The sequence below is a fragment of the Triturus cristatus genome, chromosome 11 (assembly GCF_964204655.1).
Source record: "Triturus cristatus chromosome 11, aTriCri1.1, whole genome shotgun sequence".
Lineage (NCBI taxonomy): Eukaryota > Metazoa > Chordata > Amphibia > Caudata > Salamandridae > Triturus > Triturus cristatus.
The window spans coordinates 167,647,034-167,662,091 of NC_140594.1; the positions used below are offsets into that span (position 1 = coordinate 167,647,034).

General features: G+C 41.5%; 1 protein-coding gene across 1 annotated transcript in view; it reads left to right on the plus strand.

The window, feature by feature from the left end:
- Positions 1-15,058, plus strand: part of ANAPC5 (anaphase promoting complex subunit 5) — a 148,009-nt gene that overhangs the window by 59,029 nt on the left and 73,922 nt on the right. Inside the window, exon 9 of the mRNA XM_085633322.1 lies at positions 1,309-1,401. Coding sequence (XP_085489448.1) covers positions 1,309-1,401 — 93 coding nt within the window. The remainder of the gene's footprint in view (positions 1-1,308; positions 1,402-15,058) is intronic.

Consider the following 15,058-nt stretch of genomic DNA (forward strand, 5'->3'; position numbering starts at 1 on the left):
CTATCGGCTAGCTTTACTGTGAGTGACAGCATTCTGTTCTTTCACAAGGAGCATATCTACAAAGTCATTTTGTTCAGTGCCAGGAACAACTGTGGCAATGTGTGCTTTTTGAGACCTAAAACAATGTTTGCTTTTGCCAATGTTTGTTATAATGGTGAGGGCCCGGCAGCTCCCACACAACAAGGATTTACAAAAACCATGCCAAAACAAGTCACGCATTGACAAAAACCAAAAAAGCTGACCAACAATTTCAGACCTACTGGCTTTACCAATGCTCGTTTATTTTGATATTTCCCATAATGTTATTAAAACTGGTTATATTGATTTTCCATTATGAATATTTTGGGGAAATACTAGCATACATCAACACATTTTAATAAATGTGCTGCAAAGAAATGGTACCTAAAGGTTTACAGTAGTTCAGTGAAATATTTTTTTGTGAACATTTTATTTTGAAAGCAAAGAATCCTCAATCTTGCTTTCAAGCTTCTGCAAATATTTGCATCTAATCGGAGAGCATTCTGGGAGCATTATACATAGCCTCATATTGTTAAACATTGAAAACGTGTGTATACATTCATACTGGAACCACTGTCTGTGCTGTCTGAGCTTATAGCATTTATGTAGAGCGCTCACGCTAATAATAAAGGCTTGGCAATAATGAACCATAAATACAGGTTTGAACAGCATTAACACATGGACACAAATATTACCTTAACTGCAAGCAATCTCTTTCCCTGATCCATAATGAGGTACTGTAAACTGGCAGCCAAAGGGTTTGTGCTGGAGGGGGTTGGGCCTACTTGTCCCAAGGACAAAATACACATGAAAACTTGTTGCCCTTGACCCCAAACAATATGTCCCAGGCGTCGGGCTATAGGAATTCCACATCCCTGATCTAGATAGAAAATCCATAAGAACGAATGCAAACAAAGGCAAGTAACTTATTCATGTTTGTTTAAAGGTGTGGCAACAATCTAGTAATGCTAAAATAACATCAGAAGGAATGCTTGGCACCCGAGCTGACCATTAAGTTTGCTCTCCTATGGTGCTTAGGTTTATTGGCTAAATTAAGTTTTTCATTTACCTTATCTCTTGCAAATTATTTGACTTTGCTAAACCATAGCACAATACTTACAAGTAATATGTTTGACTTCTTAAATGTGTTCAGGTATAATCTAATGATCCATTATTAAATATTATGTGTATTGGGATATATCTACTTTAGACCAGCAATTCCACTATAGAGACATTTCTGAAGTTGTTGTTTTTGTTGTAATGTACTTGTATCTTCTGTTCCCCTTATAGAGTTGGCTATACATTTTGGAACAAAAGAAGGGGTCTGACAGCTGCGTTCTATTGGAGCACTCTGTAAAGAAAGCGGTGCACTTTGGCTTGCCGGTAGGACTCTATTTGCTATGCAGCATCTCCTTTATATTTAGTGTCTGCTAAGACTCCTACTTCCTTCCCTCTCTTCTGATTGATACTATCGTTTGCTAGCACTCTAAAGTTATGGTCCGAGGCATGCAGTGCTAAAGAAGATGCTGCAACACTGCATATTAGGATTTCTTAAGCAAGTAGCGCTCCTTATCATGAAGCCTAGGACTAAATGGAGGAGCAAGGGCACAGCTTTGAACAGCTCAGAAAGTAACTGGAAAATTGTTGCTCTCATTTTGGTCTTAAACATGATGCACACTGTTTTAACTATTTCTATATAAAGCATTATAGATATTGGCCTTTGAAATCTAAATTTAATTTTTTCTAAGGGTGAGGTGAAATGTTGATTTGAGACTGATCAAGGTCAAATATAGGGGAAGTTTAAGCGTAATACAATTTAAGCAGATAACCTAAATACCTTTGTCACATCCGCTACCCACATGAGCATTTGTCAGTACTTTTGTTAACATCTCCTGGATGAGTTTATGGAATAATTTGTCAAAGAGTTCCCTTCTCTCAAACATCTGTGTGATGATTCTCTCAGAATTATCCATAGTATTCCATTTTTTATGTATCACAATTATTCCGGTGTAAAGGGTTGACAACTCGCTAACAGAAGCACTTCTCTTTTGGAAAGATCTGCATGTTTATGAGTCAGTATAGTGTCTAATCTGTTTAATAGTGACATCAAAATCTGTGCTTCAACCATATTAGCACATTTATTTTGTTGGATCTTCATTTTCTACAGAGTATAACCTTGCAGTGTGTTTCCATTTAATGCTTTGTTTTAAATCACAAGTTCTGTATTTTTGCCAATGTAATACTGTTAAGATCTATTTTATTAGTGCGGAGAATCTTTATAAGATGAGTCCTTGTAGACTTTTCTGTAGTAAATGAGTGAAGCACACCTTTTTACATTAACTGTGTTTTCAACCAAATTATCTCGCTTGTCTCAGCGTGCTACAATGGAGTGTGTGAAGTCTGAACACGCCTTATCTGAACACACTATTTCAAGTCTTAGTGACCTGACCACTGTGCACTTTTACTCAATGCAACTGCACTTTAAAAATCGACATAATAATCGTTCCTTTATCAAATTTTTTACAACAATATATACATATTTTTTCACAAGTTACATGAATCAAAAAGTGAAATATTGCTTAGTAACTAAAAAGAACTTTTTTTTTTAATTATTTGTTTTATTGGTGCAAAATTACATACAGCCATACGTTCCGGAGTCACTTGACCCATTGCAGCAGTTACATATATACATAAGTTCAATACAACATATAAGTACATCATGACAGTTACTGTGTGACTGAAACAGTGTCCCCTGGTATGGTGGTTAATCCTCGTCCTGTGAGGTGTCTACAGTTGGCACTGTACATATCCCCCCTCTGAAAGCGTTCCATTTCCCCCCACAGCCGTTCCCATTTTTTAGGACACTTCCTATTTATATACACCGCTCTTTCTGCCACCATGGCCAGATCCATGTCTGCACACCATTCTTGAATCGTGGGCGCATTTCTTGCCCCCCCACAGTCTAGCTATGTTTCGCTTCGCCACCATCATGCCCAACATCGCCCATATTTGTCCATTGGTATTAAGGTCTGTGGCCTCCCAAATGTTCAATAAGCAGCGTTTAGGCTCCGGTGTTACAGGGGCGACGCTGAGTTGTTATTAATGACATAACTCCGCCCAGTATGTCGCTATTGCGGGGTATTCCCACATTAGGTGAAAAAATGTCCCTATTGCTCCACATTGTCTGAAGCAAAGGGGACTATCAGTCTTGCCTATCTAGCATAGTGTTGGAAGTGTATAGTATATCCTATGGAGTACTTTTAATTGCACTAGCTGGAATTTCGATGGGATGGCCACCTCCATGGGGGACGCCAATGCCTCCTGCCAGTCGTCTCGTCCAGATCTCCTACATCTCTTTGCCATTTTTCCCAGATAGGTTGTGTGGGGTCAGGATGATTGTTTATTATCTTTCGGTAAGTGAAGGACGTGTCTTTTTTGGTCATGTAATCTGTTGTATTAAATGCCCGTGTGGATTACTCTATGTTGGGAAAACCTAAAGATAAGTGAGTACAATCCGAAACCCAGAATAAAACTAGCAGTCTGGCATTACATTGGGTAGAGGCCCGTCATACCATAGAGCAGTTTAAGTTCCAAGTAATTGCGAAAGTTGAACAATTTCCAGGGAAGGATCTCATTAGATCCTTGCTTCAGAGAGAAGTGTATTGGATCAGGCGACTTGATAAACAAGACCCCAGGGGTCTAAATGAGAAAATTGATTATGGATGTTATCTATGACATTGTATATGATGTAATAATTCACCATTGTTGATATTGAGATACGTGTATCATATGTTTTTGAAACATGTTTTTGTATGGTACCTCTCTTCGTATCCCCCGTGATATTCTGTTATATGTTTTGATTTCATTTATTTATTAATTTGTCAGTTACTGTCTATTTTCTGTGGCATTTTCATATTCATTTTCTCCTTTCACCTTCGGGTTTGGGGTTCAGGATCCTAGTAGACATGCAGCATTTGTGTCGTTATGGTAATGATGAGCTTAGGAGAGCACGGCCGTTCCAAAATGGCGCCTTTGAGAGCGAGTAGGTCATTGTTCATCATAGTTGTTACCGGCAATAGTATTGCACTTCCGGCGTAAGCGTCTGGAGATAAACGGAGGAAAGCGTCGGGTCTTTGAACTCTGATCGGGAGTATCCGGTTCGTGTTGCACAATTCCAGTGCGGTTTTGGTAAAGGCAGTAAGGTGAGAGAAGTTCTTCGTGCGGAATGACGGGGGTAACATCCCAGTATAAAATGGAAGGCTTACGTAACTTTATGCATGTTTCTCCAGCATTTTAAGTACGTTGGAACGACACCCCAATAGAGCCTGAACATTATTTTGAGGAGACTCCGAGGAGTTGTGAAGGTGTGTGAATGTAGTGAGTATGTTTGGTTACTTAAGTTGAGCGCGGATCTTTAGCATACAATGTTAAATGGCATGTTTTGATCTTCCGCCCACAGCGTGTACCTCTAGAAGTCACCGCAGTGAGTATCAAGTTCTTTTGATTAGGGACTGCACGTGATTAGTTGTCACCATATTGGTATAGAGTTATAATTTTTATTTTTATTGCTCACACAGCCCCTTTTGAGTTTCTGTTGGGACCGATCTTCACTTACGCTTTCTATCATTTTGTGTTTCTGTTTGGTGGACTTCCACCGTGGGATCATTTCATTGCGTAAAAAAGCAGGCTTGTTGGCACAGTTAAGAACTGAGAGTTGTTGTGACTTTGTACTCCCTTGCGAATTGATTATGCTGTGACAATACATGATTTGTTTCTGTACTTTTTAGATTGATTTCCCTGAAGAAGGGCCCTTGGCCCGAAATGCATTGGGCAAGAAAGACATTCCGGAACTCTTTGGAGAGAATTTGTTTTTGTGATTACTAGACATTAATGTTTATCATTAAAGTGAATATGCGTTGTATATAAATAGGAAGTGTCCTGAAAAATGGGAACGGCTGTGGGGAAAATGGAATGCTTTCAGAGGGGGGATATGTACAGCGCCAACTGAAGACACCTCACAGGACGAGGATTAACCACCATACCTGGGGACACTGTTTCAGTCACACAGTAACTGTCATGATGTGCTTATATGTTGTATTGAACTTATGTATATATGTAACAGGAGCAATGGGTCAAGTGACTGACTCCGGAACATACGGCTGTCTGTAATTTGGCACCAATAAAACAAATAATAAAAAAAAAAAGTGAATATGAGTTGCTAAGCAATATTTCATTTTTTAGGTCTCGCCTGAGCCAGCTCATGCGCTGCTCTGGTGAGACATTTAGTAGCTGGGTTTTAAAAGTGCTACCCACAGGCTTTTGCCGGCCACCAGCTTGCTGTTACACGTACAAGCGCACGCGACGTGCGCAGATCTGGATCTGGATCAGGGTCTGAGGCCTGGTCTGGTGTCCAAACAAACACGGTCACCTATTGTGCGTTACGTCTCACCGGGATCGCTTGATCTCTTGACTCTTTTGTCATGGCGTCCTTCTCAAATCCTTCCAACGCTTACCTCATCCCAGGCGCTCCTGACACACATTGCTGTCTATGCTTGCTGTAAATTTTGGGACCCAAGTCATTGAGCCTGCTCCAAAATACATTTGTCTTGTCACAATCCATGCTTCAGACCATAAACCTTGAATAATTTTATATTTCTACAAAATTAAATAATACCAGTCATCATTGCCCGTTTGCCATACGTCTGCATTGTTTTAACTCAGTTTCGCAATCCCTTTTGCTCTCCCAACCCTAGTCCTTCGTGTTGCTTCCACCACCCCCGCCGTATATGTTGCTTCTTACCCCCTGCCCTCTGTGTTGCTTTTTCCCACTTGCGCCCACCATGCTGCTTCCACCCCATGCCCTCCTGTTTTTTCCCAGACCCGCTTAATAAAAAGAAACACTTTTGCGCTGCTTTTTTTTCTTTTTCTTTAGATTTAAGATCAGGGACACTAAAAACCATTGTCATGCTAACCGGGCCCAAAGGCGAAACCCATTGGCATTGCCAATGCTTTTTTCATTACAAGGTTGGGAAAATCCAACACATCTACCATGCGATGCCTAAGGCAATGTGCCAATATGCTGTTTAGACACTACGCGTGTGTCTAAGTTATTTGAAGCGTATTTATTCATAGTTTCGCACTACGGTGAAAACGCGCCACACCTCTATCGTGTTGCGCCTCTGGCAGTGGGGCAGTATACTGTTTTTTACACTACGTGTGTTTCTTTAAGTTATTTGAAATCAATCTTTCATGTTTTGTACGATGTTGAAAACGCACAGCACATCTACCATTCTGCGCTTCCTGGCAATGGGTCAATGTGCTAGTTATACAGTACTTGTGTGTTCGTTCAGTCATTTGAAACCAACTATCATAGTAATTTTGTACTACGCTTGAAACGCACAACAGTGCTGCTTCCAGACACAACAAGTCTAGGAACAAATTGTGCCCCAATCTTCTTTCCGCTCCTAACAGGGCTGGGGCTCAAATGCACACTAAGCTTACAAGTGAAAGAAATAAGCAAAGGAATACAGGGGTATTTTTTCTTCACTTGAAACAGGATTTAAAGTATATTTTGAACAATATCCAGGCTTTCACGTCAGAATTAACTCCAAAGAATGTTTCCCATATCAACGGAGGAAACAGGCAAAAAGCCATCAGATATTATTAGGACTCCCAGAAATACAAGCCTTTGTTGATCACAACCAGTAAATATCCTGGCTCAACACTTCTAACGCGGCACCAGATGCAGCTCACGTCTGCAAAAGGTTTCTAAGCAAACGGACGGAGGGGTCTTAAAACACCCGTCCCCGACTCCACTTCGAAAGCAAACCCAAGGAATTCTTCTGGTCGAGCAAAGGGTGCCCCATAACACTTGTGCTTATCTCAAGGAAGTACATTCCTCAAACGCTCGCAAAAAACAGGCAGAAAGAACAGTGAGGCCCCAGCAACAACACAGGTCATTCGTTAGCTATTACCAGGGCTCTCAGACATATTAAAACATGCACTACAAGGGGGAAAAATGCAACAGTTTGCATTCTCTATAGCCGTCCAAACATTCAATTTCAATGCATAGCATTTAATGTTTATAAAGCAACAGTTCACAACTACCCTATCGAGGTGCCTCAAACACGCACTAACACGTGGAACAATGCTACATTTACCATTTCTCATTGGTAAAAAGACAAGCATTGGCATAGCCAATAGGTCTCGCTTTTGGGACATTATAAGTCTTTAGTTATGCAGCACAATTTCCTTGGTGCAACAACATCAACTGTTGCATGGCTAAACACTTATAAGGTACAAGGTTTAGCCATGCAACAGCTGATGTTGTTGTACCAAGGATATTGTGCTGCAAAACTAAATACTTATAAGGTCCCAAAAGCGAGACCTATTGGCTATGCCAATTCTTGTTGACTCATGTAACTTGTGAAAAATGATGTATATATTGTTGTAAAAAATTGCATAAAGGAATGATTATTATGTAGATTTTTACAGTGCAGTTGAGTTAAAGTGCCCAGTGGTCAGGTCACTAAGACTTGAAACAGGGTGTCCTTGTAGACTTTTCACATTTGCATTTTTCATCAAACCCTTTCTTAGTCAAAGGATTTGTCACAAGGCTGCCCCTTTTGATAAAAAGGTTGACCACTTTAATTAGCTAAGTAATAGCAAGATTTAATGTTTGTGTACCTACAATTGCATCACACACTGCAGGCGGTAGTATCGCTGCAGGAGGAGACCATGGAGTGTTTTCACCTAGAAAACAGACTGCTTGATGGCCACATGGCCAAGAATGCAGTCTCTCTCACATATAATACATTACTGAGAAACACTCGAGGGGAGATAGAGCATCTAAGGACGCACTGGCAAACAGATGAGGGAGATCTGGATGATGATGATAATAATGATTGGAGGGAGGCACTGCAATTCCCCTGAGAGGTGGCAATAAAAGTGTATATATATATATATATATATATATTCCACACGCACACCTTCGCAATTCCGAATATATATATATATATATATATTCCACACGCACACCTTCGCAATTCCGAAAGAAATTCCAGGACTCTCAGGATTCGTTAGAAAAGTATTTATTGGGCTGTGTCACGCCTCACCAACGCGTTTCGCTTGATAGCTTTTTCACGGTATGGCGGCAGTCTCGTTTTCCTTATTTACATACTGCCTCAAAAGGCTGACATAAAAGTAGGACTGAATTAATACAATGTTACTATGTTGTAAGTACAGGCGCCATCTTGGCATGTTGTTAATAAAAGCGAAAATAATGCGCAATCAAAGAGATACAACAGCATAACATGGGTCATGAATAAAATATTAAGACCAAGTCACTAAAGCAAAACAATATCACAACATGTTCTATGTTGGCAATATAATCATAATGCATTTGGAAAATTGAGTTCAATGTCAATCACTAATTGTCAATAAAGCATTATTGACGTTTTGAATTTCATGCCCAAGTGGGCTTTGGTTACACCGAATTACAATGCCAGGGAAGGAATTCAGTCTAATGCGACTGATCACGTTTTAAAATAAAGTTGTCTCAAACTTTACAACTAATCACGTAAATGAGTTATATACACGATTAAACAACCTATTTTATCAGTGATACTCATATTAAATCCTTTCATAAGTTAGTAATAGCACCGAAAGTACATGACATTTGTGCCTTAAGTCAACAACAAGATCAAGTCAAACGTGAACTTATTTTGGTTTAAATTTCCTTGAGTTGATATTACTGTGGTGATGATAATAAGGATATCGTTTTTCAGCGCAATTATGAAAGGATTTAATGAGTATCACTGATAAAATAGGTTGTTTAATCGTGTATATTTTCGCTTTTATTAACAACATGCCAAGATGGCGCCTGTACTTACAACACAGTAACATTGTATTAATTCAGTCCTACTTTTATGTCAGCCTTTTGAGGCAGTATGTAAATAAGGAAAACGAGACTGCCGCCATACCGTGAAAAAGCTATCAAGCGAAACGCATTGGTGAGGCGTGACACAGCCCAATAAATCCTTTTCTAACGAATCCTGAGAGTCCTGGAATTTCTTTCGGAATTGCGAAGGTGTGCGTGTGGAATATATGGGTAACGGAGCCCGTCCGGGACCGCCACGTGAGAAGCTCCAGACTTCCGTATCTTAGCGTTTGGATATATATATATATATATATATATATATATATATATATACTGCCTGATCCAATTAAAAATACTGCATAGAGTATATTATACGACTCCTTCTTTGTAAGAAGGGGTAAATCACAGACAAGAAGTGCCTACAAGAGTGTGGCCCTTTTTAACACACTCTGTGGAACTGCCCTCAACTCCGTCGATTTTGGGAAGGGGTCACGCAGATATTAGAGGAAGCCACGTGAACTCGTATTGAAGCATTAAAAAGCTTTCTAATAACCTCTATTGAGAATGCATCCCAGTAAACCACCAGGACTCCTTTTTAGGTTGAGCCTGGGCAGTGCATGCGCTGCTTTGAGAGACGTGCTATATGCAGGTATGGACTTGAAGCTCCGCCACTCTCCACCCATAGTTTTTCATTGGCTTGTGTCATTGCCCTTTGTAAACTGTGGCTTTTCATTGTTCAATAGGCTTATGTGGTACAGTGGAGAAGCAGACAGGGACACAACTATTGGATTTGAAGTGCTTTATTAGCGAGTCAACACTGTCAGGGTACTCCGTACACAGGTTGTTGGTTCAACTTATTCTCTTTGGGGTGTTTTGAGGGTGGGTGTCGTCTTCTCTCGCGCTCTCTCTTTCTCTTTCTCTCTCTCTCTCTCGCTCTCTCTCTCTCTCTCTCTCCTTTCTCTCTCTCTCTCCTTTCTCTCTCTCTCTCTCTCTCCTTTCTCTCTCTCTCTCCTTTCTCTCTCTCTCTCTCTCTCTCTCTCTCTCGCTCCTTTCTCTCTCTCTCTCTCTCCTTTCTCTCTCTCTCTCTCCTTTCTTTCTCTCTCTCTCCTTTCTCTCTCTCGCTCTCTCTCTCTCCTTTTTTTCTCTCTCTCTCTCTCTCTCTCTCTCTCTCTCTCTCTCTCTCTCTCTCTCTCTCTCTCTCTCTCTCCCCTCTCCCTCTCTCTCTCTCTCTCTCTCTCTCCTTTCTCTCTCTCTCTCCTTTCTCTCTCTCTCCTTTCTCTCTCTCTCCTTTCTCTCTCTCTCCTTTCTCTCTCTCCTTTCTCTCTCTCTCTCCTTTCTCTCTCTCTCTCTCCTTTCTCTCTCTCTCTCCTTTCTCTCTCTCTCCTTTCTCTCTCTCTCCTTTCTCTCTCTCTCTCCTTTCTCTCTCTCTCTCCTTTCTCTCTCTCTCTCCTTTCTCTCTCTCTCTCTCTCCCTCTCTCTCTCCTTTCTTTCTCTCTCTCTCTCTCTCTCTCTCCTTTCTCTCCTTTCTCTCTCTCTCTCTCCTTTCTCTCGCCCCAGGCTCACAGGGAAAGATCTCACTGGATCGTCAGTGGCCAAAACATAAGAAAACAAAAGAAAGATACCCCATAAGGACGAGGCTCTGTTGACTTTAAACAGTGATCAGGGACAGGGAGTTCACACCCGATAACGGCACCAGTGCTTTGGACGTCTTTGCCCTGAAGAGCAGTTACGCGTGCAGCTTTACGCCACACAGCAAGAGCGCGTCGCTGTACTCTGCTCCCTCCTCCTGCCCCTGCCTTGGAAGTACTGGCCCACTTCCCCCACACTGTTTCCACTCATGCCCGTACCTTGTGGAGCCACGTCCCTCCAAGGACGCGGCGTGCGTCTGCGTGGGGGATGGGGTCCGGCTCCCTCTCTGGATCTGGGCTGGGAAAAGCATCCTCGTGTTACTGCTCCAGCATCCTTTCCTCGCCGTCCTCAGAGCTTGTTGTTACCGGCAGTCCTGGAGTGACGAAGGTCTGTACGTGCCCCTCTGGCTCCTTTCTCATCATCCACGGTGTTCTACACGAACGCGCCGTCCATATTGCTTCTTCCTCTTTTAGAGAGACCGGGTCACCTGACCCATTCACGTGTCCAGGGAATGAATCCCATGGCGCCCTGTTCTTAAAGGGATAGTCCAGGTCCTTCTCTGTAGTCGCGGTCTGCAAATAGAGGAGGGGACAGGGAGACAGGTAAGGGGGCGCGATTCTGTTACCATGCCTGGTGTCTCAGTCTGAGGGAGCAGCTGTTCGTCACAGCTTATTAGACCCTTCTTAGTACCGCCTTGTCTCACCTTGGAACCTCCCATAAGGACTAGCCCTCTTACTTGTGTTGTTACTCCGTAGGCTTTAATTACAGCCTCCGAGCACTATTTCGTTAAATGGTTTTCACCTGCCTGCTATTGCACCGTTCAATTCTTTCTTACATTACGGGAGAATTTCTACTGCCAATTTAGGTAATTACCACTTCCTCCCCCCGTTTGTTCACTTTATCCACTCGTCAACTAATGCACTACTCCTATTTCAGCAGGAAATTTCTACCACCGTTGTAACGGTCGTGGTGTCTCCTCGAGTAATTCTCTTGCGAGCCCTCATCCAATTTTACCGTCCTTGTACGGTCTCCGCCTTCCTGCTACAAAGGTGAGATCCCCACCTGCATCGCATCGTCCGTTCATTCAGTCACCTATTCTCCTAGTCACTACGCAGCACCGCCACATTCGGCCGTTTATTACCACCCTTACGGAACCCGCTTCCATCGATCATTGTACCCGGTTTAACTTGAGACGCATGCTGTCACTCCACGTGTCTCCAATACCATCTTTTACGCCCCCTCCACTTCGCTCAATCCCTCCTGTCAGCACTACACTTCACGCGCCGGACACTGATCGGTTATTTTTGCCGTGCATTCTGTGACGCATGATCAGCCTACACTCGGCCTCCTTATCTGACCAGCCGGTCACCCACTCCCCATATGCGTAATTTCTCCACGCATGTCCTCTTGTGCAACCTCTTTTCTTACTGCATGATTCGAGCGGTCTTACTATCTTACTATTTTTCTGGTCTCTCAATTTTTATTCTTCTCTTTTCCTCTTTCCTCCCATTCCCTTTTCTCCATATCTATCTTGTTTTCCACAGGCAATTTCGTTTACAATCAGGCATGTACACATCTAAGTTCTGATGATGATCCTGGCACCCTACATAAAGGATCGAAACGCCGTCGACTCTCTAAAAATAGCATGCACGTTACTCCAATGTGTTAAAAAGTGCAACAGCTGTTTTTGAAAAAGCTTATAACATTGCATTTTTGAATAAGCTCAACTCTCTGTCTTGCCTGAAATGCCTTGTTTGTTTTGTTAATGTTTTGTTCTACCTTGGGCACAGGACTGTGTCCCACGTACATTTGTTTCTATATGTATGCATCCTTTATTGTTTATAATTAAATCGGCTGTCCGGCTGGACTCCCGGAATATAGTATCGATTCGGAACTATATTTATTTTTGCATTACTTATGTTTTGAGGATCATTGTTGTCTGTACTAAACGATTACCCAAGGTCCTCATTTACCTTTTTGGGTCCCCTTGTTCTAATGAATATGCTGTTGCAGGCAAGGCACACTTAAGCCTAACACTTTTTTTTTATAACACGTCACAGTGGCGGCACGCCTTTGGTTTATTTGCGGCATTGAACGGGGCCATATATATATATATATATTTTTTTTTCTTCTTCTATTGATTCACTTTTTTTTGTTTGCAAGCCCTCCCTGCCGTGCTTTGACATTAATGGAGGCCACGCCCTTTCTTTAGACGAGCCGCATCTTAACAAAGGTCCACAGCTGCTAATAAAGTGGAACAGCGGCATTGGGGCTCTTTTACAAAAAAAGCATTTGTCATTTGTTTGTCAACTTGACAGACAAATGCTTTTTTTTTGTAAATGCGCCCTATACCGAGCTTTCACTTTAATGACTGCCGCGCCCCTTCCTTTAGATGCGACTTGTCTAAAGAAAGGGGTGCAGCCGCCATTAACGTGAAAGCGCGGCATGAGGCTCTTGTAAACAAAAAAAGTATTTGCAATGCAATAGGTCTTGTTTTTGTGAGACTTTACGCTATTGTCAGTCAGTCAGGCAGAAACAACTTTATTTCGCCAACACAATGATGGCATAAAAAGTATACTACAAATAAAACATTTGTCATTATTGCAAAAAGCTTAAAATACAAGGATTACAGCAAAATTACCCAAAAAAGAAACATTTTAAAATATATTATTCCTATTATAGAAGTAAAAAAGAAGTTCATACACACACAGTTATTTACACAGTTCTGTAAATTGGTTCCTCTATTAAGTATAAAATTAGCAGATTGAACCTCTCTTTTTTTAAAGCAGACAAAAAGAAGGATGCCAATGAAAGACATGTAAAAGGGTCAGATAATAACTGCAGGTAATAAAGGGCCACACAACACTGTCTAAAATTCATTTTACGCATGAGGGGGACAATAAACCTTTATCTTTCTAACAATAAAATTTACAAAAAAACAAAGTACAAATCATTCTGAATAGATCGATCATCACATGTACAAAATGGGGGATCGGAGATTACATAGATATTACGGGAGAGACCCAACATCAAGGGGAAGTAGTTTAGCCGAAATCTCACCAAAATATATCTGTGTTGCAAATTAGTGACGAACAATAGATACGTTGAGTTCACATCCATTTGCATTATGCTAGGGACCGCCAGGAATGCTCTGAACTGTCGACAGCTTAGAATTAGAAACCTCCCTTCTTGCCTGCAATCTAGATGGAAAATGGTTTTTCAAGTCTTTCTTAGAAATAGTCCAGCAGGTTGTAGGGTCTACAAAAAGATGTAACCCAGCTGCTTTAAGAGTGGATTCAACATAGTGTAACCAGCTGATATTACTCACGCCATCTAACTTCAAGACGTCATTTATAATATCCCTTGTCAATGAGAGGGTCTCCTTCCGCCAAATCAAGTGCTACATTAAAATTGGCGCCACACAAATTTTGTCAGTTATATAAGGGACTCTCAGCTCCATATGACAATTAAAATTGGAGCACGACTTTGGCAATGAGACTACATTTTTTTAAAAGGTGTCTCCTATCCATTGCAGTTTCGAGCAATCTCTAGTGCCCCAAACAGCTGCTCCATAAGTGGCAGCAGATACCGTTTTTGCTTCATAAGCTTTCTTTATTGCGTCACCAGGTTTAGAACCAACTTTTTAAAATAAATTTAGAAAGAGCCCCAATGTTCTTTTCCATCTGTAGCCCCCTATTTGTGACCATACTTTGCCAGTTATTCTGACGATCAAACATAATCCCTAAATAATTAAAAGAATCGACAGCTCCCAGCTTGTCCCCTTCAATATGGATTTGTGGCTGTTTCCGCTGCTTTGAACCTGCCACTAGGACAAAGGACTTTGAATAGTTAATTTTCATGTCTAGCTTGTTCATAAATTTTGTGTATTCCACCACTAGTCGACGCAGCGCTAAAATCACTGCCTCGTCCGCATATAGTAGTATCGGTACTTGTAATGAGTTGATATAAGGAACATCTGGAGTAGATCCCAGCAAAGCGGATTCAACATCATTGGTGTAGAGTGAAAATTAGAAAGGGCGCGAGCACGCACCCCTGTCTCACGCCTCTAACAATTTTAAAGTGCCTAGTACACTCTTTTCCCTTTCCATAACGAACACAAGCTGAGTCCCCTGAATACAGATCGCGAATAATGTTAATAATCTGTAGTTCGATCCCCATTGCCTCCATAATCTGCCATTGCCTAGGCTGTGCCACGCAGTCAAAGGCAGCCGACAGATCCATGAAGGCAAGATACAGATGGCCATTTTTAGCTACCATTTATTTTGCAATTATTAGGATCCTGTTCAGGCACTGATCCACAGTGCCTTTCCCTTTTCTAAAACCAAACTGACATGGGATTATAATATTCTTGTCCAGAGCCCATTCCTCAAGTCTACTTATTAGCAGCCGGCCCATTAATTTTGCAGTGGAGTCTATCAAAGATATAGGCCTAGATTTTTTCAGAATTGACCTATCGCCTTTTTATAGATAGGGACAATTGCAGTCATCTTCCACGACAGAGGAACACCTATT